The sequence below is a fragment of the Rhodnius prolixus genome, unplaced genomic scaffold, assembly GCF_049639745.1.
Source record: "Rhodnius prolixus isolate KJV_2025 unplaced genomic scaffold, Rpr scaffold_7, whole genome shotgun sequence".
NCBI classification, from domain to species: Eukaryota; Metazoa; Arthropoda; class Insecta; order Hemiptera; family Reduviidae; genus Rhodnius; species Rhodnius prolixus.
Genome location: NW_027411582.1, coordinates 32,848,380 through 32,871,879, shown reverse-complemented (window position 1 = coordinate 32,871,879; position 23,500 = coordinate 32,848,380). Strand labels below are relative to the sequence as shown.

Below are 23,500 nucleotides of genomic sequence, written 5' to 3'. Positions count from 1 at the left end.
CTTGGATTGAAGATGAATTATTGACGAAACGAAACACCTGATATATTTGTTATTAAACATTTGTATCATGAACTGCTTGAGCGCCTACTTTACCATCTGGTAACAACCAGCCTTGTATTTACAAAAAAAAAAAAAAAAAATTGGTCTATTAAAGTTTGATACATCAAAAATGTATCATTTTAAGCCGCTTTTAGAGTACATTGGCCGCAACTGTAACCTTTAGGGCAACTGGAACTTTTGCGGAATTGTAAATACGCACATTTGACAAGAGTACCGGTCTCCAATTGAAGAGTGCAGAATAAATATATGTAAGTAATGTTAACTATTAAATCTAAAATAACTTCATTAAACTGGAGTAACAATTATTAATTAGCAAGCGTATACCGAACATATTTTAAGGTCTCCTTGTACTTCCCAGTTATGAAATCAAGGCATAAAATATTAGACAAAGGTTTGGTACGCCCGTACAGACAGAATTGTGGGTGATGTTATCTTGAGATGTATATGTACACTCTCTCCACCCGCGGTACGCCCATATTGTACCATATACAACATGCAGCCAACTAGTTTGCTTGATCCCATCGTGCTCTGCTTACATAATTAATTAACTATTAAAAGCAAAGGGAACCATAATTTGACCACTTTAGCTCAAACACTTGATGAAACTACTCATTTATATCATGAATCTTGGAAATGTACACGTTAACTCACATAAAATTGAAGGACCATTTAGCGTATTTAATCATACGCTTTTTTTAAACGAGCCAAGGCAAACATCACTCATACTCACTAACCAAATAATCTGGAATGAATCCTTACATGGTTCTGAACCATACATTTAGTTCGAAATCCTTATTTCTTAAAACATTTTTCCCCTTCGTACAGACAATAAACAAACTCTTCGTTAAAACAAAAATTTCATGACAATGACCCTTTAAAAGAAAGCGCACCAAAACTCTTTCCTTAGAACTGCCCGATTTTGTTTTTACCGTATAACATAATAATTTTTAAGATGTCAACCAGTGTAATATTAAAATGTCAAAGGCATAATGTAAGGAAAATTCAAATTGATAATTAAGTTATTTTTTGCACCTTAAAGTAACTAACTTCATTGCAGCTAATAATTATAATTACTTTAGCCCAATAGTGTAAGAACTTATTTGTGGAATAAAATCTTCTCCAAATAGAAATTATGTTCCAAGTAGAAAGGTATTTTTCAGGCCTATTCCTTCCCCAAAATAGGTATTTAACTATTTCTTAAATTCCGTCAAAAAACCAAAACCAAAATAGATTTAAACTAAATGTAAATATAATTTCAACAATTTCAAAAGTTATCAAGAAGTTGCTTCAATTACAGTAAAGAAATAAATAATGTCTTTTAAGATACGTCTGGCCACAGACTCCTATGACGCTTCAATCACTAATCTTTTTTTTTTCAAAAATAAATCAATTACCTGCTTGGCGATCTTGATCTTTTGATTGGCGAGGAGGTGAGCCAGAGATTGAACAGCTCTGAGGTGATGGAAGGTCGTTTGATGGACACCCGGCTGGTGATATGAGAAGGAGCTCTCTCTGACAGCCATTTCTCAACAAGTTCCGGCCTCTTATCCAATAATTCCATCACCTCCCCCTCCTCAGTGTTACCCTCCAACCTCGGACGTCACAACTCCCTGCAACAATAAAAAAAAAAATATAAATATACATTTGTAAAAAAATCAACAAAAATTAATAAACTAACTGGGCGTGAACTAATAAAAAATAAAGTGATGTACAAGGTAAACCAGAAAAAAACTGACATGATTGTGGTAAACCTAATTCACTGTATGATTTAAAATGTCTTCACTATTTACATTACATGTACTGAACTTCCATCAATTTATTCATATATTATGAATAAATAGAAATATAACAAAGCGAGAAAAGCATTTGATAACCTTACATCAAAGCAAACACAGAAATTAGAGGGATGGAACAAAATTCACATAATATGCCCGTTCAGGGCCGAGGGATATAAACCACACTTTTCTGGTTTCCATTTTGTTTTTCCCTCAATCAACGTTTCATCTACTTTGTTCATCTTCAGGGCACTTTAGGTCTCCTAATGTTCTATTTTTATTCTCAATATAGCTTACAGTTAGTTAAGTTCATTCAATGTTCTTAACCTTTCAAAAAATATTGATATGTACATTGATTGAGTTTCGATTAGATTACACTATATTTTGGTTTAGCTATTTGTATCTGATCTTTAATTAGCTGTATTCATTAAACTGTCAATAAAATAGTAAACTGCATTTACAGAACTGATTACTAGCAGTATCAAGTTTGGATAATGATGCTGTTTGTGAATTGCTCACATTTTGATTTTTTTAAAATTTAATTATGTTTATGAAAATTAGTTAGTTAGTGCAGGTCTTTAAAAAATAGTATTCTTTCTATTAAACAAACCTTCGGTGTGAATGTCTGAAATGATGTGAAACGGACCTCCGAAGTATGAACGTGTGGAGGTTACTCTTTGTTATTAGTTAAAATCAGATAATTGTTGGCATTGCCTTCTTGATTGAGTTTCGATTAGATTACACAATTTGGTTTAAGCTATTTGTATCTGATCTTTAATTAATTGAAGGGCATTAATAAACTTGTAAAGTGTGTCTTATCTCTAAGATATGCAAACGAGTGCACTTAAGAAAAGTCGTCCGAGAGCTTCATACAAGATTTATTACTTCCACTTAGATTTTAGATAACCAATTTTGAATTTTTAACAGAAATACATGGTTTAAGAACCCCTGATAAGAGGTTTTTACAAATTGGTCTAGGTGTATCCCGGTCTACGATCGCTTTAACTACAAAATGGAAAATGACATAGTACTCGAAAACCGTTTGGAGCGATTTTTAATTATAAAAACTAGATGTAATTCTCGATGAGGGATTTTGTAGGCTACAATCTACATATTCAGTTTCAATAACCTTAGATTTTTAGTAACTGAAATATTTAATTCTCACACAATGTTTCTAAAAATCACTTTTTCGGTCTCAGGGGACCTCAAAAAGCATCCTTTTGGTAAAAACTCGAAATACAAAATTTAAATAATCACAACACTTCCCTTCTCTAGTAAGAAAAAGTAAATTACCATTTCAGTATAACGTACGTCGCTTAGCTGACTAAATTTGGAACAAATTGGGATACCGGAAAAGCCATTTAGCTGAATCAAATTATGAATTTTTCACAATGACTTCGAAATATTTACCAACGATTTCCATAAAAAATGTATACCACCAAATATAATTTATGGCGCGTTAGTCAACAATTGAGGTCTGTGAAAGCTCGGAGCTTTTTTCAGTGCACTGCTGATCTATTATTTAAAATCGTGAATTATCTTCGTCTTCTTTAAATTTTTAAATTAACAAATTCTATCTTTAAATTCTCTAATTTGCTTTTTAGTGAAAATACTAATTTTTAATAAAATTTAATTACGTATATTCACATTTATTTTCACGTTTCGTTCTTCAACTTTCTGTTCATAAATGCCAGATTGCCTAGACCGAAAACAATTACCATCACTCGGAGCCACCGATAAAGTAATTGTTCACTATTTTTAAAATTGCCCTTTAATCGACCCTCGCATATAGAGAATTTGAATAGAGTTGGAAGGAGGAACCCATTGTTAAATCTAGCGAGCTGTTGGAAAGGGGTTGGGTCCCAGTACAGTGGAGGCTGGTTCTGGTGCCGACCATGAAGAGGACGGCGGGTTGACGAAGTGGGCACATTGTCTCTGGCGACTACAATGATGTACAATGCAGAAAAGTGAGAATCAGAGAATGAGAGAGAAAAAGCGGACAATGAGTAAAAAAGTGCGAATCGCTCAGAATGATGAATGGTAGTTTCACAGGAGACAAAGGCACTCTACAAAGGTCCTCTCCCTTCTCTCCATTCAGGAACATATCATCAGCATACACCTCCTCCCCAAAAAAGTAAAACGTTCTTGTATGGAGGAAGGCGGAACTTACCCTACCTTTTTCACCTCAATCGGTATGCTGGAGCAAAGTGCGCTACCACATCATAACACATAATCATTTTCATTGTCGTGGATGCTAATAATGGAAATATGAAATCATTATTCACATAAAGGGATTTTTTTTTGTTTTTAAAAAACCTTTACTGCGATTTCATTTTTTAAAAAAATGTGATTTCAAATAAAGTTGATCATGGATAAATGGCTTCTAACTTCATTTACACAGAGATGACAAAACTGCCCGACTGAACAGATAACAATCAGGATATAATACATTGTACCAAGTCACCAGAATAGTCAATAACTTAAAAAAGGCAAGAACTTAAAAAGAAAATACACTCAACTGAGACAACTTTTTTGACTGAACTCCACAGCGAACATTTAAATCAAGCAATCTATAAATAACTTCCACGTCCGATTCGTAAAAGAAACTGTGTGAAACTGCCAAGCTACCAATATCCAATGAATTTTTTTTTTTTGCAAACTTAAGTCAACAGAAAAATCTTCAATACTTTTTTCTACTCGTCAAGGATGACACAAAACAAGCATGCTTTTTAAATGAAATTGCTGATACGTTCAGCGCATAGGTAAATCGTAGAAAAATGTTTCAAATAAGTGATCTACCATACAGTGAAATTACCTAGTTCAAAAAAGTAATGAAATTGAACAATGAGGGGTGATTTAATGAATGAGATGCACAATGTTAAGTTGATACGATGAAGAACCTAAATATAAAAATAAAGTTAATATAACAAAAAAGCTGCTAAGGCACAGCTTCCGATTTTCTAGTCAACTAAAAAGGGGTTACCAACCTAGGAAGAGAATGAATTTGCTAGCTATAAACTCTTGGAATAATTCCAACCACTGAAAAAAAAAAGAAAAGCTAAAGTTAGGTGGTTTATTTGTAAAGCGAAGACCAAAGTATTATCAAGGCGTGGTAGTCAACAGTAGGCGGCAAGTTAATGGAAACCGACCGGGGTGACATACAAGTCTGCAAATTTCCAGAACTTGTGGAAGTCGCGTCTACCTCCTACGGTTATTAAAAGCTAAATTTATGGAAGTGGCTTTGGAATATTAAATAAAGTAAATAAAAAATGGGTTAAAAAATAAAAATATATCTGTAGTAAAATCACACGAATTTCTCTCACAATTCTAAAGATTCTAAATTAATACTTTTCTGTAAACTCCTATTTGTAAATACGTGCTCTACACTTGTTCGAAGATTCCATAGTAGAACGGCGTAGAGACATAGTTCCTGAAAAAAAAAATCAAATAAAAAAAAAATCCATTGGTACTTTCAGTTGAGGAATTTTTCTAAGAAATTGTTTCCAACAATCGTTGTAGATCTAAATAAGTGATGATTTCAATGTTTAATGAAAGTCGTAAAAGTCAAAAAGGAAAGAAAAACCGTTGGAAAAAAAGGTGAAAATTTAATTTCAGTAAAGTGCTATTTCCACTAAGGGAAGCTAAGTTAGTTCTGGAAAATATACAGTTTGATCTGCCTAAGATGTTTGTTTTTGAATCGAAATGTTCACGCATTCACGCTCACAGAAACCACTTTTCCCTGTAGGTAATCATCCAGTAACCCTTTCACTATATAAACCTATAAAGATGAAGGAGAATTCGAAACTGCAGAATTAAAAGAAGCTTCTTCTTACTGTGGCTATCCAGCCATTGTTGTGCTAAGACCTTTTTTTTTTTTCCAACAGATTCACCAAATCCAATCTATTGACCAACATATACCGTACCTGCGCTGCCTTCAGCCCGCTCAGATGTCCTTTATAGACTTATCAATGGGTCTTTCATAGCTCACATTCTATGCGAGTGTCCTAATCAAAAGTAATCTTCTTTTCAATTTTGGGCTCTTAGAGTGTTTTCCTTAGAGTTCATCTACGTTTTCCCACATTTATGGTCGCCGTCCTCAACTATAGGGCCTTAAATCCCTACGGTTTAATGCTTGCGAAAGATGAATAAAACCTTGCAGAGGAATTATGGCGTGCCTGAGGGAATTCCAGCATGAGTACACAACACTATTACTCTTCTTTTTAAGAGCAATCACAATTATTGATAGAACCAAAAATTAAAAATCCAATTCAATATCAGAGTTAATACTATTGGCACTGGAATAAAGCTAAAAAATATTATTTTAATTTATACGAAGTTTTAGTCTCCAGTCAGAACTGTAGAAAACTGTTTGCAAAGATTTATCCAAAAGCTCTGCAAAACAAATACATACCCTTTTTTAAAGAAACATTTGTCTCCTTGGATACTTTATACAAAGAAGCATTAAAATAAAGTACACAAATTCAAAGGATTAACTGTTTGTAAGAGTTCGCAAATGTTTTTTCAATTGAGTGTAAACAGAGGAGGGTGAAAGAAACTTTTCTTTTTAAAATGTTTCCTCATTTTTTTTCTCACACTCTTTCCTTCTTACTGAAACCAATATTATAAGAAGGATGGATGGATACCTTTTATTCTTTTGTGTCTCCTAAAAGAATTACTTTTATCATTACAGAACGGTAGGTTTATTTTTTTTCTTTTTTTTTAACAGGGTATACGACAGTGCAACCAAGTGGATCTAATGTGCCCCACTGGAGTTCCAGGTGAGACCAATATTCCTACAGCCTCCCCAACACAAATGATAAAAACAATTCATCAAGAGTGGCGGGAGATAACCATTCCCTGGAGGGGCAACTTACATCTCCCTAGGGGCTATTTTAAATTCTTTAAATAAAATTCTTTACGTTTATTTTTGGTTGTCTGACTTGGAATTAATCTCATCAAATTAATTGAGCAGCTTATCTCTCTTCGGTCCTCATTTTCTCATTCATTTTTCTTTACAATTAATATCAAAAAAAAAACTGTAAGGATAGACAATGCAAAAATGCATATACTGATCACTGAATCAGCTAGTGTAATTCACATGATGTATATTAGACGCAGGTTACCTGCTTGTGAAGTAATTTTGATATAAAGGGGTTATAAATCTGCAATCTAAATTGAATTGCTCATGTGTAAAGCTGCCCGACCTACGTTAAAGCAGCCAACAAAGTTAGTTAGCTTCGGAAAATAATTAAAATTACGTAACTTAACGACATTTTAGATATAACAAATCAAATCATCACGATTCTCTACCAAATTGAGTTTTCCTGTTCATATCTTTCAAATAAAAGTTATAGGTGTATAAATAGAGTAATCAATGAAAGAAGTTTAAAGATAACACTGGGCAACATTTTCAAGAAAAAGTTAAAACAAATCCATAGATTAATGTAATAAAATTATGTTATGTGATTTTTGTTCACTGGACTTAGGCTCACATAAATAGAAACAAAATTTTAAGTAAAAATTCGAAACTTACAGAAAAAATTAAGCAATGATGAAACAAAAAGGAGAGTTTGTTTCCCCCTCAGATCTTTTTTTTCTTAAATCATTAAGCTAAACTAAATGAGATCAGCCGTAATAACATTTTTATTTTATTAAGACAAGGAGATGAAGGCAGAACTGAGGCTAATGACTTTAGACGCTAATGACTTCTGCAGCTAATGACTTAGAAAACTAATGAGTTTCCCGTAAAAAGAAATCTGATGTGAAAACCTCCAAGATGTGACACACTTAATTTCCTAGATGTGGACATTTTTAAAAGAAAATAAGGGGATATTTAGTTTTTAGTTAGTTAACTTTCAATAAAATTTGATAAAAAAATAACATAGACAATTCGAATTATGTTCTTCGCAGGATTTCTGCTACATATATACAAAAACAGTATGACTGCTCAAGAAAAAGTCAATATAAAATAAAGAAACGCGAAATAAAAAGACAGAAATTGAGAATGACATTGCTATTCGTTCAAATTTATACACAAATTCGTTCAAATTTATACACAAATTCGTTCAAATACAACAAATATTCGGGAAAATTTATGAAATATCAAACACATGCATTGTTTATTACAAGTATAAATTTGTTTTAAAAGAATCCTTACATAGAATCAGAATCTTTTTTTTTTTTTATGTTCATCAAATATTATAAAACTAATCAATTCTTTTAAGTATGAGAACACAACTTGCAACTTTTCTTTCCTTCCTAAATAACTCACGATTACTCCAACACATAGTACTTCAAATTTTGATATTTTAATGTCCCACAAGAAATAAAATATCAAGGAGAAACACGAGTTCGGCAATTAGACAGAGAACCAATGATGTAGTGTAGATATAATATCTAATTAGCCCTGGGTCGCCTATTAATTTCAATGTTTTGTGTACAAATAAAATCGTCTGAAATCGGTTAAATGTAAGTTAAGAGTGTGAAAGATGAGCTGGAGTTTGTTTGTGGGTTCGCTAAAACCCAAAATAGAGGCGCCACGGTAGCCGAGCGGTTAGAGGCGAGACCTGCGAAGCTACTATGCATTGTGGTACTGGGTTCGATTCCCCAGTTTTAGGCCTTGGATTTTATTTAAAGGTTAATAAAAGAAATTTACAGTAAAGTATGTTTGCTAGTCGCCTCCGTCCACGGACACCTAATTTGGTAGTTGGACATAAAGCCCCGCCTGAAAACCCAAAATAGTTTCACATTTCAGCTATCTTTGCAAGCTCTAAGAGTATTGTGTGATGGTTTGGGGGGTGTATCAGTGTAAACATTGTTCTTGTTATTAAACTGGAATATCCTCGGGAATGCCAATATTCCAGAACAAGAGATTTGTTCAATTTCCTCTTACCCAGAGGATAAGGATTTCAGTGCGAGGAAGTCAGATATCTACTTGAAAATAATCCAAATTTGTCGCTGTGACAAAGTTTTCAATGAGATTTAACTGATATTTTTTTTTTTTTAAAAAAAAGGAAGAAATTGTTCAGTCAAATCGATTCACTTACAATTCTTTGTAACTTTTTCTTTACATCTAGTCAACTGGAAATTTAAATCACTTTAATTTCAAATAATCTTTAATATTAGGTACTTAAAAGAGATGAAAGAGCTATTTCTATATTATAAAAAGCATTGCACAGAAAAGCTATGAACGTCCGGAAATAGTATTGGTATTTCAAAAGAAATTCTTTTCTGGTTCTAATATATCCGTTTGCTGGGGGCAAACGTTCCCCATTTCTTTCTTCTTTAACATTCTCTTTCTACTTCTTGTTTCTTTCTATATTAACATTTTTGTATCATCTTGCGACTTGACTCGCACAAAGAGCTCTGTTAGATTACATAGGTTAATAAATACCCAATTTATATCCTATGGGTTCCTTTCTATTAGTTTTTTACATTCTCCATTCCACGCAAGAGATTTTAACAAAAATGTTTTAAGAAGAGTCTCCAGAGCCCAAAAATCAAATTAGTTATTATAAATTGGCTTCTTTCTGTGTACAGTGTTCTCTATTGCTTTCTCAAAATCATCTGCTGAATGTCTGTATTCAGAATTATTATAATAAGCTTTATTTAATCAGTATACTCAAAATACTGTTTTGGTCCGAGCTTCTTCAACTTTAATCAATTAATTTCTAACTTATAAACAACATTTAAAATTCAACAAAAAGTATAAGATTTTGTGTTTGTTTTAGTAGTTTTCTTTTATAAAATTTGTAAGAACTTAGCGACTTGCTTGGTTACACTTTCATAGGCTTGCCTAGGATGTTACACTTAGTTGATCGCCCATTAAAAATAATTTCCACACAACTTAAAAGACTTCTTTAAAAACAAGGTTTGTCCTCTTGCGCTACCTACCAAAATTATAATTATTCTTAGATTCCCCTGTAGATTAATACATATACTTTCGCCACTGACTGAAAGCGAGGAATGAAAGAGTACACATACATACACAAAATTACTTCATGGGCTTCAGATAGATTTTTTTTTTTTTAATTTATTTGTTAAGTTACACCAGCGTTAGATACACTATTAGTAACAATGTCAATAGCTGATACCACTACAAACTCACTAATTGAGGGGAGAAGTTACCCAGTGATAACACTCCCTAAGTCGTCTCTAGCATTAGCTACTCTAGTCAGAAGAGAGAAAATCGCGAGGCCACTGGCGTTTTAGTCGTCTGGGAGGACGATCTGGATGGTGATGAGATGATAAATGGCGGACAAGAGGATTGGAATGAGAGTGCAAGTTCTGATGAAAACTTTTGTAACGAGTTCGTGCACCCTGACCAACAAACGGAATTTCCAGGTCTGTGTGGATGGTTAGATTTGAAACGTAAAATGGAGCGTTAACGATAGTGCGGAGAATTTTAGACTGAAGAGATTGAATTCTTTGAAGATTGGAGCGTTTCGTTGAACCCCACAGTTCAATACCGTACGTCCAGGCGGGTTTTAGTATGGAATTGTAAATCAGTTGTTTGTTATTAAGTGAAAGTTTTGAACGTTGGTCTAGTAGTCTTTTAAGTAGTCGATAACGCCTGTTAACTTCAGTTCGTTTAAGTCGTGTGTGCGGGTTCCAAGTCAGTCTTTTGTCTAAATAAAGCCCAAGATAACGGACAACATTGGAAGGAGGAATTGGAACTGAGTCATAGAAGATCGGAGGAAGAGTGATGCGGCGGAGAGTAAAAGTAATATTTTGAGATTTGGTTTCATTTAACTTGATTTTCCATTTTTTAAACCATTCCTCAAGAGAAAAGAGATGAGTTTGAAGGTTTCTGTGTGAAGTTACCGGATCAAAGTGAGGAGAAAGTATAGCGGTATCATCTGCATAAGTTAGAAGAACAGTTTCAGGATGGATTGGTATGTCTGCTGTGTAAATAACATATAGGATAGGTCCTAAGATGCTTCCTTGAGGAACACCCGCTTCAATACGACGTTTAGCTGAATACGATGTCCCGATTTGAATTTGAAAATGACAATCAGACAAATAGGACTTCAAGATGAGATAGTGAGTGAACGGAAGAATGCCCTTGAGTTTCCAGAGCAAGCCCGGGTGCCAAACCCGATCGAAGGCTTGCTTCACATCGAGAAAGACACCCGAGCAACACTCTTTCTATCAGATAGAAATAGATGACGAAAACTTCATTTTGAAAATTTGATTCAAAAGAAAATAGCTTAAAAATAAAAAAAATTTAAGCAACTTTTCCTCGCCCAATTAAAGCAAAAAACTTTAGCCATAACAAAGATAACTCACACACAACAAACAAATTCAAAGGCTCTATTGTGACGTAACCACGTCTAAACAAACTTTTAAAGTATTATCTACCCATTTTCTGCCAGGACGTGGTGGCGGTGGCGGGTGGGCGTTTTTAACGACTATATCTGGATTAAAAGTTCTTCTCAGTATACTATACTTTGTGGTTTAACCATACTCCAGGATATGCTTTGTAGGAAATCAGTAGCGGGGAACGAGTTTATAAAGAAATCTTATCTGTATTTAAAAACAAGAAAACATTTTACAATGACATCATTTTCAGAGGAACCACCAAACAATACTTACTACCTCATACCCCAATTAGATTTAAAATATATAGGCTCACAGTACTTACACCTTACTGGTCTTGTACGTGTAACTTCATAAGCTTACTTTCTTATTAGATCTAGGAGTGCAACTTCTAGGGTTTATTCCACAACTGGAATGGGGGGGGGGGATTCTCTACCAAATACCTTTTCACCTTGTTTTTTAATGGAGGCCAAAGGAAGATACTCTCATGTTTAACAAAAGGTCCTGGTGAGAAGGGGACACTTAGCAGCATGGATTGGTCATCCCCAATTGAACACCAAGAGGACGTGAAACCCTCAGCAGTGCATCTTTTATATTAGCGTGCACACAATTTGAATCCCGACGAACTGACTGCAAAGAGGATCTAATATCTGAGTACAGCTTGCACCTACTATCGATAAAACAGTACTCTGTACTTAGCCACTGCAGGTGCATTTGGTTAATTAATTAAATATGTGTAGTTTGTCAGAAATTTTATAAATTTGTTGAATTTATGGAATTTGTTTAAACGCTTAAATTACAAACTGTTAGGAACAAACTGGAGTTGGCAAGGTCGGCCACAAGGGTGTGTTTTGTCATAATTGCTATACGCTCTTAATATTGATTATTTGAAGAACGAAGACACAGTAGTGCAAAGATATACGGATGATGTGTGTGTTTATTCTATGGGGACAACTGCTACTAAATATGTTGAAAAATTAGAAATAATTTTAGATGATTGAAATGAATGGAATACTGGCTCATTATCTCGGAAAATTAATCAATGTTAGGTACCATTTTTTAGGAAAAGATGAAAAATAGTTCTGGATAAAAACAAATGGTGCATTAAACGTCGTATGAACCACTTCTTTTTGAAACATTTTTACTGTAAAATTCAATTTAATAGGAGCATTTCTGATAATGGTTTACTGGCAATATAGATGGATCAGTATCTGGTGAAGGTTCTGACTAATAAATATGCAATAAGAATCTAATATGTGGCGAAAATTCCGAATTCGATAAAAGTGCCACTTTTCTATTTTTTAAAATTATTTTTTGGGCTATTTTTTTAAGAAATGCTTAAAAGATTTGCTTGAAAGTTTGTGCACCATTAAATACATTAAAATTAATTAAATATGTTCCTAAATTTTAATTTAAAAATATTTTACCAGAAAAAATAATCTCAGAAGTGTTCTAAGGAGGTATATCACATTTCTCCCTCAAACAACTTATTTTCTTACAGAGAATCTAAATTATTAAGCTGAAGGCCCAGAAACATGCAGAAACCAAAATTTTATGTCGAAATCACAAGAAAACTAATACACCTATGAGAAATACTGTACGTAACAGAAAATCGTGCAAAAAGATTTTCTTTATAGCGAAAGAGAAAACTTAATATAAGACATTAGATACAACATGGAGGTAACAGAGAAACAATTTTCTAAGAAAATTCAATTTCAAGGCGTTTCATTCAGACAAGATGTCAGTCAGGTTTCCCAATATAGTAACAATTTATATTTTATTTTCTATATCATATTTTTCTGAAGTTGCCACATCAGAGAAATTTTTTGATTGGAACCTTTACTAAAGGCATGAACCATTAAATAAAAACTAGAAGAATTCAAATGTTTTAGAAAAAGTCGGTTTACCTCTAATGAGCGTAATCGAGTTTCTGATACAGCGGTCGGTAATCATCAAGAAGTCGTATTCATGGTGATTAAACTGTGATTAGTACATTATGAATATCCCTGTTCCTAAGTGAAGATGGGAGTCACAATGATGTGTATTGCACTGAAAGTGGTTTAATATCGTAATATAGAAGAGTACAAATTTTATTACTGCATCTTTTATATAAACTGAAAAAGTTTGATCAAGTATTTCAGAAAAAGTCACCCAGGTAAATTAAAAAATTTACTGAAGGGGTTCGAGAAGAAAATTTCAAAGCACTCACATTTTCGAGGTGATTTCGAAACTACAAGAAAAAAAGAGTAACTTACAATGCCTCATACAAAGTAAAGTAAAGTTATCACCTATTTTTTCAGGCAGGGCTTAACGTCCAACTACCAATTACAGTGCCTCATACAATGGAATAGGTTGTTATTCATAGCAAAAACAGTAATCAATCAGGGACTGAGAGTCAAGACAAATTCACTAGGAAATGGGTTCTGAAAAGTGACAGGACGACAGAACTCATGCAGAAAAAACCAACATGATTTGATCGACCGAGAACAAGGCAACTTCTATAGGTTCTCATAAAACAAGTAGGGTCAAGAAACCTTAGGACTGTTATCTAATTCATTGAAATTTTAATCCTATACAGTGCAGCATGACTTGCCATGACGGCTGGCTCCGTCAACATTACTAGAGTTGCAGTTGTTGCTGTTTAGCCATTTTTAAATTAATACTTCGATATTGCCCGAGTTTAAATATTTAATTTACTCATTTTATTAATTTGATTAAATCAACTCAAGCGTTTGCAACATTACTAAAAACTGTTACATAATGAAACTTTAACATCAAGAAATCAATATCGACACTATGTTCATATGTACAGTTCATTCGACTAAATTGAAGAAACAATAAAAGACTTTTGTTACAAAGTATTAATAGAAATTTAAGTACGTCATTCATTGAGGGGAATACTGGAGGTAGCCACAAATTACAAATGCATTTTCTGATGGATAAATTTGATTTTGGGTTGCTGATACAATATAAATATCAATGGTTAACAGGGACAAAAAACAATAAAATAAATTTTCGTTAAAGTTTGTATAAATGCGTATTGTTTACTAATTTCACATAATAAAATGCGGAAAATTTCTCGTTGCCTTACGGACAAGTTGCAAGACCATTTTTCTTGAAGTATAAACTTTATTAGAAGCTTGAGTTATGGAGAATGGACAAGTTTACAGGCGGTGGTAAAAATAAAATAGGTGAACACATTGCGGACAGCCTCATAAGTAAGCAGTGCCGTGCCTATTTCTATGATACTAGGAGGCTATGCAATAAACTAGATAAGAATGTGTGTGATATGTGACTGTATTAAGCATGAATTATTATACTGTATACTCAGCCAAGCTCTCCCCACTTATTCGTATTTCATTTCTCTATAGCAAGATATTAATTTTATTTTTTTAAGTTTCGCCTTTGCTGATAAAATTTATATTAATGGTTTATCAAATAAATAAATCTTCAATTTTACAAGTAAAGAAAAATGGACAAATTTTTATGTTTAACTGACATCAATAATATCGTAAAAAAACAAAAACAATAAACAATAAAAAAACAGATGTTGAACGGTAACATGAATGATTCTCTTTATATTAACAAGACCTAATCATATCTTTTCTAAACAGACTCTGAACGCTGCAAACTTTAATATTTGAAAATATTTAATGTTTAATGCTTTAATATTATAATTTTAATATTTAATATAATATATTATATAATAGAGTTTTCCCAAACTGTGGTACAAGTAGAACACTGGAAGTCACTTAAATAAAAATGCAGTAATCAATGTATTTGATCCTGAAGGCAAGAGCTTAGACGTAGGTTTAAATTTAGGTTGAACTCCGGGACACAGACTCACCTTCCATACAGTACTACTGTGGAAACATTCTTACACTTACACTGAACACCCCACACTATATTGGTTTACACAGGGAAGGCTGAATGAGATGAGTGAACGAGAGATCTCTTTCAACAAAAAGGGTGTATGTTTGGATCAAAGTTAATTAGTATTGACTAACATTGGGCCTATAGGATGCTGTGTCAGGCTAACCCCAATCCAGTTCTTCATTAACACTAAACACTTCTCTCCACGCTGCTTTCTGTAAATTTAGAAAAGCTAGAATAAATACTTAAAAAAAAAAATGATACTGTTATTATAATATTGTAAACCATTTCAGGGTTTTTCTTTAAACATTGTTTCTCTCAATATTAGAAATCTTAACATTAAATTAGTAGCAGAAATATTTACCCTCTTATAGTAGTACATAAATGATAAAACCATACATTACACAAAATGACGCATTAGAGAGAAACCATCCTTTATTCAAAAACCCCTTAAAAGAATTTTGCTGGAATTACATATTTCAAACAAAGGTTTTTAAATCTACTGAATTGCACAAAGAAGTTCTAAGAAAATCAAAAGATCCACTTTAAAGAAAATTTAAAAAATAAATAAATAAATAAAAGTGAACTTCAGTTTTGAACGATAAGTTTCTGGGAACATTTTTATGGTTAAAAGAAGTTAAATTAAAAACAAAAAAAATTATTAATATCTAGTTGTGTTCAAAACAAATCATCCCTCATAAAACTTGAAGAACAAAATATTTAGAAAGTTTCGTACGTTTGAAATAGAGATTACACAAGATACCCGAAAAAAGAGAGCATGCGTGTTTATGCTTGTACAGAATGTCGCAAAACAGCTAAATTATAGAAACCATGAATTTGTTTTTCCGTTTTGGCAAAAAATACTAAATTTTATCCCTTCTTATAAAGTAAATACAAGATGTAATCTGGAAGTTTAAAGACTCAATATTTTTTAAAAAAATTATTTGATATAATAAAAAAAGGTATAAATGTATTAAGACAACATAAATTGTAAAGAAATTTGTTATAATTAATAAGGCGAGAAATGCAGAAAGACGAACCAAATACTTTTATTATTATAACCACCAAAACCCTTGTAAGCCAAAAGATTTGTTGAATTTCCGTTTTACTTCAAACACCGAATAAACAAAAAAAAACTAAGAAAAAGAAGTAAGATCAACATTGCTGGGAAGGAACCAAACCACAAAGCAGCACCACTAATCTTCCCAATTAGAATTCTGACATGTCTCTTTATTTTTTCAGTATCAATACTGGGGATTTACTCTTGATGTCCCATTATAATGAAGCTAAACAACACTCGATCTCAGGCCAGCAACTAGACCAAATCTGTGATCATCATGGAGGAATGAAAAACAGATCAATATGCTCAATACGTATTATTGTAATCTGCATGGTAGTTTATACTTTACTTAAGAAGCTCCTAGAGAAAATGAAAACCTAAAGGCAGGGCATTGAATACTTAATTAACGTAATCATATGCTGATAATGCGAAAATCACTCGTTTTAATTATGAATGTTGGCAAATTCACACTCACACACTAAACTCTTTCTGATAGAATATATTTCTGCATTATAAAAGAGAAATTTATGCATAAACCCCGCCGAATTTATTATTAGAGTCTTTCTTTAAAAAAAAGATACAAAACCGAGAAGCGTATAACCATGACCTAATTTATGCTAAGTAATGATATTTTTCACTTAAGAAAACTTCTTTGTCAAATTTAAGGTAGAGGAGGAAGGCCTCTCATTGCCACCCTTTGGATCGCGCCTGAAGTTTAAATATAAATTTATTGAAAAAAAAAAAAGTCTACTAGTTTGGTTAAAAATGAAAATAAAAAGTTACTATAGCTCCAAACAACATTAGATTTATACGATCTCTTCTGAAGATATTACGATATAGGTTCACGAAGAACATCCTAACTTAGACCATCTGTCACAATAACATTACAAGAAATTTTCTTCATAAAACATACATCAGACGTTGAAAGCATCCTTTCCATATGTAAGGAAAATGTGAGCCAGGATACAGATAAAACTCTTTGGTATTCTAACAATACGGTTAAAGATTGTAGTCGTTGTAGAAAACATAAAAAATGTTAAAATTGAACCACATTTTGGGGCATCTTGCTGCAGCAGATCTAACTTTTTGCCACTCTACTTGTAGCAGAACATACAATAAATAAATAATAATAATTATAACAGCAATTAAACCTCCTTGATGTGATGTAAAGAGGATAAAAGACCTTCTGAAGGACGAAGCAAAATTAATTCCTTAAGATCACTAGTTAAACTAATTGATACTAATAAAAAAGCATTTTAGTTCTATTTTCCCATTCAAATAAATTTAACCACTCAAATTAGGAAATATCGCAATCAATTGATTTGAGCTCTCATCGAAAAATAAGTACCTTGAGGTCTCTTGGAATACAATTTAAGGGTAACGGCAGATGTTTGCATCACGCTACCTTGAAAGCCCTTTTTCTATTATGAGCCTCTTAAGAAGTTGACTAAGTTTTAGTAAAAATTCCCAAGTTGAAAGAGTTACAGTTAAAGAAAGTCATGAGAGGGTAAACTAAAGTTTTGTTTTTTTACTTTTCAAGGTTATGAAAAGGTTTTCTTTAAAGTGAAAACTCAAAACCGAACCTTTTTCGCGATTTTCAAAATAAATTTCGTCCCTCTTTCTGAGAGCATCAAGCATTAAGTAATTTATTGTTTAATCAGAACATCTTATCATCCAACATAACAATATCACTGTTCTCTTCCAATAAAATCTCCCTCGGATGATACATAATTTGTTAGGAGATACAATATTGAATTACAAGAGAGTATTGGCTGTCACTAAATCTTAGAACGCCTTCTTACTTTCTTCCCTTTGCTCAGAATAAAACCTCTGAAGAAAACGAGAGCCATATAACAATAAGAAGAAATAAAAAATAAATAAATAGATAAAAAGTATCAAATCTACTCGGATACTGTGTGAAAATGTGTAAATATTGCATTGTATGGATTCTTTTATTGTCTATGTGTACGTTATACCCACCTGTAAGATTGTGTAAAATGCAACAAGTATCACTATTAACGAGACGAACTACATTCATACTTCTACAATGCAGTATTTTCTTCTAGTATTAACCATGTTTGCCAGTGACACTATTGAAATGTACTTTACTTTAAAACTAAATTTTAAGCAAGTACGTTCTTTTAAATCTAGCAACTCGTAGTCCCTTTCTGATAACTCCCTCGAAGTAAAATAGTTTAATTTTAAATTAATTCGTTATTTATACCGTTAAAATTAAGTCCAATATGCTAATGATAACCTTCCTGGTTTAATTTTTGATTATTTTAGTCAAACTCAAAACAACTTCTATCACTTTGAACTGAAATAGGAAATGGTAAGTTTTATCTTCAGATAGCTATCATCATCGAATCACAGGCTGCTATAATTGCGCTTTACAGCAGAGCATGCCCTGATCAAACGGGGCGAAGAAAGTGTAAAACCAGATCAGCGTTCTGAAAAGGGAACTTGTGTCAAGCTTTAATGGATTCCAAGCCACTGGTGGCTTAATAGTTAGTGAGCAAGCTGAGAAACTTAAATGAAGAGGATCCTCAACTTAGCAACTTGATACACCGCCTGGCCTATTCCGTTGCTAAAAGGATTATAAAATCTATTTGTAATTGGAAACTCACAACAGAGAGAAACAGTGGCGTTAATGGATGGAGAGCCTCTTCCAGTATGATTCGCTGTTCCAATATGGTTCCGAATGACATAAGCCATTTACATGGAAAATTTGGCTTTGGTTAAACTTTAATGGGCGGAAAGGAGAGAATGAATTGAGAATGTCTAACGGCTTGGAGATCGAAAAAAATTAAGGAAAGAAAAATCAACAAATCTCAAAAACGAATTCACCCTGAGTACGCTTAAGGAAAGTGCTAGCAGCTTCTAAAAATACCTCATATCTCTTGTTTAATAAGAATGGAAGGTGATTCTAAAGCTGCTTCTACTGCCCACTGAGGTAGTTCTCGGAATCAATAAGAACATTATGCTAACAGCTCTTAAGCAAACCCTGGAAGGCTGTTAATGGAATTAAACATGGTAAAGACTTATGCCCGATTTGTGTAGAATAAAGACAGAGGAGACTCTGAAATTGGAATTAGGAAACTCATTCTTCTAGGTTTCCTAGGAAACTTCTCACAACAGGATGGGTTTACTAACCCGGAACGGTTGTGCAGAATCGCCAGGAAAGAGGAGGAAATAGCTTTTCACATCCTGTTTGAAAGTGTTGCTATCGCAGGGCTACAAAATATTTCGTTCTAAACTGCTAGAGGAGATATCTCACAAAAAAAGAAACTAATCCTGAACTTTTAGGATAAGTGGAGAATTTAAAAAACTAACTTTCGCGATGCCATAGAGTTTAGGACCCTAAAGGGTCTAAAAAACAATAAATACTTTAAAAAATGCAGTATAAAACTTCTTCTCTATTTCTAATCCTCTAATATTCAACCTGAATTAATTTCCATGTAAAAGATTCAAGAAAGTTCAATACTTTCAGAGATTTAAGAAAACAAAAGCCATCTCAATAGCTCATTAAGAATAAGAACGCTGTTTTGAAAGAAAACCAATGTAGAAGATTAGACGTTTAAGCTTACCGTCTATTGATTTTGTGATAGAAGAAGATTAAGAAGGCTTGTGTTTCTTTAGACTTAGAGATAGAGGAAGTGCCAAGGTCCCCCCCTCCTCTTATAGTTTGGAACAAACATCTTGGCAATCACCCAACGAGATAATTCAATTATCAGCTGTACAAACTAACAAAACATGAATATATGCCTGAATTTGCACAACACTGCGAAAATTTAAACAAAAACAAAAAATACAACGCCATTAAAAGTAAATAATCAACTAAATTTGTTAATCATTACCAAAAATAAAGTTATCCAGGTAGCAAGTAAATTAAGTTTCAATTAGTGTAGAGTTCAATGCAATAAATGAGAAAACATCTAACGTGGGACAAACTAGCATGACTTTTTATTTTGATTTTATCTTTGACTTTATCTATCGTATCACGACGCATTGTATCTCTTACCAGTTTCGAACTTTCATTCAACTGCAAAGACTGCTTTAAAAAGTGTATGTCTGCACTTCTTTTCCGATAATTCTCTGAAAATTATTTTAAAAAAGGGCACTATGGCGCAATAGTTCGGGATCAAAAGAGATTAGTTAATAAATAATGCGTATTTTATAACAGTAGCTATTTTAAAATTTGCTAATAAGTAATTCAATTAAAATAGATTCAATCAAAATGATTGCGACAACTTTTGCCCAATTACTGTAAAACATGATTTAAAATTCAATTATAAAGTTTTAAACAACTGTACTAACAAGCATAACAAATTAATCACTACATTAATACAACAGTTCTATATGGAGCACTAATTGAACAACGCAATTCCAAGATATATGAGGTGAAATGGAAAATCCAATTTAACAGAGTTTTCTCATTCCTTTCAATGTATTAAGTTGAAGGAAGTGAAAGGATTTAGCATAATGTACTTCACAACGCTCACCTAAATGAAAATACTCTAATACACAGCTTAACGGAGAAGATTAACTTGCAGGAAGGATGTTTAACGATCTCAATATTTTTTTTTTTGCATCGTCTGGAAATGTAGGAACAGACTTTAGGCTGCCTACAAGTCGATAAGACTAATTTTTAAGGAAAACTACGCACATAACAATTCATATATATAACATATCAACATATAACATATATATTCGAGAGCACACTTAATACGGTTTAGAAATGACTTAGCATCTAGCGAGGAGATTTGTGGCATGTAAATGATTTTTGGAAAGTTATTACACAAAACCTATAGTAAACATTTTACGTACACAGATATGGGCCATAATTCAAAAAATAGAAAATGCAAAATTTGAAGAAAGAAATTTGTATCCCTTTAAGTTTGCGCTCTACTAGCTTTAAAGTCTAATCAAACAAGACAGGATTTTACCCTAACTAGTGATTCCCCTTTGGCATGGACCACTTGCCAACTCCCCACGGAATATAATTCAATCTATGTACTTCCAATTTCTAGATTTAAAAAAACATATTTTTATTATAGATTTATTTTTACAAGATAGTTTTCCTTACTGCAGTCAAAAAAAGTGTATATCCAACTCCGCAAATTATTTGTGATAGCAATGCACCCTCTTACGAGAGTAAGAGAAAGAAAGTAATAAAAGGAAACAGGATGTATTTTCAACTCGTACCGTTAGAGTGCTCTGAGTCTCACCTTCTCTCGCATCTTATACGTATTATACAAAACATCTAGCGATCAACAGAGGTAAGTCAAATTTATCTAGCCATAAATTTTAACACGAACATGGTTAGAGGATGCTCGTATCTAAGTTACGACGTTGGTCGCCTAATATATTGATGACCTATATTTAGGTTTATAAATTTATATGATCAACTGTTATAGAAAATTTATATAATATAGACTATCTTATAGCTTAGGATATAATCACATGAACATTTATAAAAAATTTAATACACTTAGCAAAATTGATAAATTGGGGAAAAAACCCCATGCAATAACACATATTGGGAAATAGCTGATGGACTACTTCTCTACTGCGCATTTATTTTAAAACTTCAAAAAAAAATCGACAGGCTATCTGAGTGGACGATGTTTAACTAGAGATATAACGGCCTGGTTCCCCCCAATTGCCCATTCTATCAATGCTTCCAAGGAGCATATATTCCGCTTCACTATTCTAGCAAGAGAGAGAGAGAGAGAGAAAGAAAGAAAGAAAGAAACTTTTATTTTGTCCTGGGACAATATCCCTTAAGGACAACAAACAAAATTTGAATTACAAAATTAATTACAATAAGTTCTCTGTAAGTAAAAGCAATATAAAAGTAAAATTATTATAACAAAAATTACATTGAAATGCACTTTATTAATAGATATAAAACTAAATAATAAATTCTCTAATGAGAAGCGTCTTCTGTGAAGGACCGCATTAAGAAATCATACAATGCATTTTTAAATGAAGCTATTGTACTTTTATGAATTAATGTAAGAGGTAAAGAATTCCAGAAAAGTGAAGATTGCACAAGAAATGAATTTTTATAGGTAACTGTTCGATATGGAGAAATATAAAATTTGAAATTAGCAGTTCTGGTATTTTTTAAATCTAATTGGGCCTTCCTAATAAACAGATTAAATAAATATTCAGGACGTTTATTTTTTAGAAGCATAAACAGAAACCTTCCCAATAAATACTTCCTTCTATACTTGACATTCAACCAATTAAGAAAAATAAAATGAGGTGTAATATGCTCATCTCTTCTTACATTTAGAATAAAACGAACACAGGAATTTATTGACCTTTGTAATTTTATGTTCAATTCAGCTGTTAAATCATTGTACACTAGCGAACAGTAATCTAAATGCGGAAATATAAGTGTAGTGTTTTCTTAGCGAAATAGGCAGAATATTCCTATTGTATTTAAGCTGGCACAAAGTTTTAGAAATTTTGTTAGATATGTCACCAACATGATTATTCCATGATAGAGTACTAGTAATAGTGACACCCAAACATTTAGCAGAATCTACATAAGGAATAGAAGCCTGATCTATTGTTATTTTTGAAATAGAATTCATATCAATATCGTTGACATATCTGGCACTTCCAACAATCATGGCTTTGGTTTTGGAAACATTAAACTCAATACAATTTTGTTTCACCCATTCATTAATTGAATAAACATTGGAATTGACTTGGGCTATACCCTGTTCTAATTCAGACAATGGGCAATGAAGGTATATCTGTAAATCATCTGCATATAGACTATATTTGCAATGCTTGATAGATGATGAGATATCATTGATATACAGAGAGAACAGAAGAGGACCTAGAACAGAACCTTGGGGAACCTTGAGAGAGAGAGAGTGAGCAGCCGGCTGATTGTGATAATGCTTACTGACGTCTAACCACTCCTATTTACAAGAGAGTGTACGGTTATCTCTTTCTCTAACACCTAGGAACCCGGCTAGAAATGTTTTCAAGAGAAGTTCCCAAAGGCCTTTCTTCCTGTAATCGCTTTAATCAGGATAGGATACCCCTCTAAGGAGGAAGCCTTGTGTCTCGGGGGCTCCCTTCTCCAATATACTTCTGTTCCATCAATCCGCCTGAGGGCTCGCCATCCCCAAAAATAGTCACTGTAGATTAATGTATGTACTGTGTGTCAACATTAATTTGTTTTTTGTGCTGTTAAAATAAGAGGCCCGCAGAAAGACAAAGATTCGTGAAGAAAAGACTAATCCACTTTACTTTTCCACAAGGGAATTACTAATTTAAAAAATTCAAAAGAAATATTCTTGTTTTCAGTCTACTGCATCCCAACTGGAGAGCTGTGTGGTTAATGGGTGTTCTTCTTCCTGGCCTCAGACATCCACTTAGCATACATTAA

General features: G+C 32.9%; 1 protein-coding gene across 13 annotated transcripts in view; it reads right to left on the bottom strand.

The window, feature by feature from the left end:
• Positions 1-23,500, bottom strand: part of Pde6 (phosphodiesterase 6) — a 112,351-nt gene that overhangs the window by 31,135 nt on the left and 57,716 nt on the right. For 10 of the 13 annotated variants that reach the window (XM_074114999.1, XM_074114994.1, XM_074114995.1 and 7 more), the window contains one exon: positions 1,455-1,670. In XM_074114999.1, coding sequence (XP_073971100.1) covers positions 1,455-1,621 — 167 coding nt within the window. In that variant the 5' untranslated portion in view covers positions 1,622-1,670. Of the gene's footprint in view, positions 1-1,454; positions 1,671-15,160; positions 15,242-23,500 lie in introns of all 13 variants that reach the window. The other 3 variants (XM_074114996.1, XM_074114998.1, XM_074115005.1) reach the window with 1 other exon arrangement.